The sequence below is a fragment of the Lycium ferocissimum genome, unplaced genomic scaffold (assembly GCF_029784015.1).
Source record: "Lycium ferocissimum isolate CSIRO_LF1 unplaced genomic scaffold, AGI_CSIRO_Lferr_CH_V1 ctg12766, whole genome shotgun sequence".
Lineage (NCBI taxonomy): Eukaryota > Viridiplantae > Streptophyta > Magnoliopsida > Solanales > Solanaceae > Lycium > Lycium ferocissimum.
The window spans coordinates 1-2,974 of NW_026714516.1; the positions used below are offsets into that span (position 1 = coordinate 1).

Below are 2,974 nucleotides of genomic sequence, written 5' to 3' on the forward strand. Positions count from 1 at the left end.
TGTATATATGTTTGTTCCTGCACGGGGGCCCCCGCCCCCGTCATAGGGTTTTATATTTAGATGTCGTAGACATATAGGTGGGTTTTGGAAAGTTCTATCGGCGTATTTTTTGGTTTTGGTTTTATTTTTTGAGAGCCTTCCGGCTTACGTCTTTGTGTATATATGTGTTTGTATGTATATATAAAATTTTGGGGCGATGACTTACCTTCGATTATGCTTATGCTATTAGTAGAACGATTATGGTTGATGGGCACGTACGGGTGCCCAGCTCGGGCAGTAGTCACGGCCTACGGGGTTGGGTCGTGACAGAAACAACACAACACATTTTCTTCCTTCCAAATTCATGAACTACATTAATAATCCATTACTTCCATAAATTCGATAAACTATATAAAATTCCATAACAAGTCGTTAAACAACTATAACTTCACTTTGAATCATTAAACTTTCATTAGCACCATAGAATCCACAACACAATAATCCAAACATACTAAATAAATTTAGTTCTTCACTTCTACATAACATCTCATTCTCACGGCCACACTACACCACACGGCTACAACTTCACATCATACTTTCATGTATTTCATTCATTTCTACATATCACAACATGCACAAATCATTCATAAAACATGTAAGGAAGATTAAACCTCACCTTTTCCATTCAATTTCTTCACTCGGCTAGGATGATGTTTTCTAATAACGAACGGTTTTCTTGTTCCAACAACTATCCCATGTTGATAAGGACCTTCCACTTGGTAGAAAAGCTAGGGAAAATAATTTTCTTGGTCGATTCTTGAACACCAATTTTCCTCGGTCATGGCAGCGAATGGCCTTTGTCTTCATACTCTCCAAGTTTCTTGAAATTTCTAAGGTGGAAAATGATGAATAATCATCTTGCCTTGTCACCCTTGGCCTATATATATATGCATAAATATATGCACATGGCCGGTCATGTGCCATCCTTTTTTTTTTTTTTTTCTCTTCCAATTTTCTCCAATTTTCTAGAATTTTCTTGAATGATGAATATGTCTTGCATGGTCATGAATTATACATATACATACACCCAATAAATATGAAGTGAACACATGGCCCCCTTTTATGGCTCAAAACAATTGGCCAAAATATGGGTGGGGCCACGGCACTTGTGGCTTCTCCAAGAAGTCATGAATAATAACAAATTTCCAAATTCCGGGTTCGCCCTTAATATTCCATGCCAATGATACTTACAAGCAACTTGTGCATTCTTCACAAAACCGGAAAAAAATAACCTTGTCCTTAACTTTCCGCAGCCAACTTAAAATATCCCAACGTACAAAATACGAGATATAACAATAACCTTGTCCTTAACTTATCATGACTAACTCGGATTATCCCAATGTACCAAAGTACGGGATATAACAATTATGAATATCCCTTCCAATCTACCATGGCAGGAATTTGTCTCTTGCAATATTTGTTCCACATGAATGTGGACCATAGAGTGCAACTAGTCCTGAACCTCAACCATAGCTTCGCAAAAAGTGCTTTAGAAACATCAAATAATGATTGGAATGTCGTCCCACCTTCTTTCCTTTGATAACACATATTTAGCCATGAGGACCAATGTTTGCTCCTTTTATCTTCATTGTTACTCAAATAAAATCTGGCAAATATTCTATGTAGCTCTTGAATAGTATACTTTGTGGGAACCATTGCTGACAATAAGTACATTATCATACTTTGAAGGTCACTGTTGATGAGCACAAATTTACCAACAAAGGACATCAACTTGCCTTTCCAATTTAAACTTATCTTTCACCTTCTTTATCAGATCATTGTAATATGCTTTCTTCTTTTTGGTGTGAAATATTGGACATTCTAAATACTTGAAAGGAAATTCACCTCTTGTAAAACTGTAGTGATTTGTGTCACATCTTAAACTTAGCTGATTGCACTAGTTTTATACATGTAAAAATAGCTCTTATCTCTATTCATCTTTTGTCCTGAGACTGTCTGATAGTGTAGCAAAAATTCCATTACAAGTTCCAAGGAATATCTATCTGCTGAGGTAAAGATTATGGTGTCGTCTGCATGTGCCGGATGATTAAGATCTGCACCTCTACTTAGGCATGCCAAAATCTCTATACATTGGATCATCAAACAAGTTGTTTAGGGCCCTTGAAAGAACTTCTGCAGATAGAATAAATAGTGATGGAGATAAAGGATCCCCTTGTTTGACCCCTCTTGTTGAATGAAAGAATCCATGTGGCTGACCATTGATAATCATAGAATACCAGTTATTTCCTATTAGTTTCCAAATCATATCCACAAAACCTTCTAAGAAAGCCATCTTCTTAAGAATTCTGATAAAAAACAACCAAGACATCCTATCATAAGCTTTTGTCATATCCAGCTTGATGATTACATTTGCGGCTTTCTCTTTCTTATATCCAGTGATCGTTTCTTGAGTTAAAAGAACATTTTCAATAATTCTTCTCCCCTTCACAAAACCAGATTGATTTGGTAAAACAAGCCTTGGTAGAATACCCTCCAATCTTCTATGAATCACTCTTGATATAACTTTATTAATGAAGTACTCAAGCTGGGATTTTGGCCACATATACGCATAAGTTTGAACATCTTGCTCTTGGCAACGAGAACCAAGTTTGTATGAGTAATTGATTTTGGAAGAGTATGACCTTCATAAAAAGATTTAACCACACTAAGCAAATACGGACTAGCAATATGCAGCAAGACTGAAAAAAAGCACCTGTTAATCCATTTGGACCACAAGCCCTATCTCCATTCCAAGCAAAAAACTGCACATTTGATTTCATCAGCATCAGGAGCAACAACTAATAACTCATTATCTTCCTCAGACACCATTGAAGGAACATGATTAAGTAAGCTAAAATCTGTAGCTTCTTGCTCCCAGGAAAACTGTTTTTTGAAAAATTCTTCAGCCTCAAAACCACTTGATCCGCATCTTCTA

The 2,974-nt window shown here is 36.4% G+C and overlaps 1 protein-coding gene across 1 annotated transcript; it reads right to left on the bottom strand.

Annotated features, from left to right (window-relative positions):
- Positions 1 to 2,101: 2,101 nt before the first annotated feature.
- LOC132041989 (secreted RxLR effector protein 78-like) lies at positions 2,102 to 2,602 on the bottom strand. The gene has a single exon (XM_059432652.1). It carries the CDS (start codon positions 2,600 to 2,602, stop codon positions 2,102 to 2,104), a length of 501 nt encoding a protein of 166 aa, XP_059288635.1.
- Between the last annotated feature and the right edge of the window lie 372 nt (positions 2,603 to 2,974).

Bases quoted from the DNA above. Each gene is read 5' to 3' on its own strand.
- LOC132041989 (XM_059432652.1), bottom strand. From the start codon at position 2,602: ATGTGGCCAAAATCCCAGCTTGAGTACTTCATTAATAAAGTTATATCA.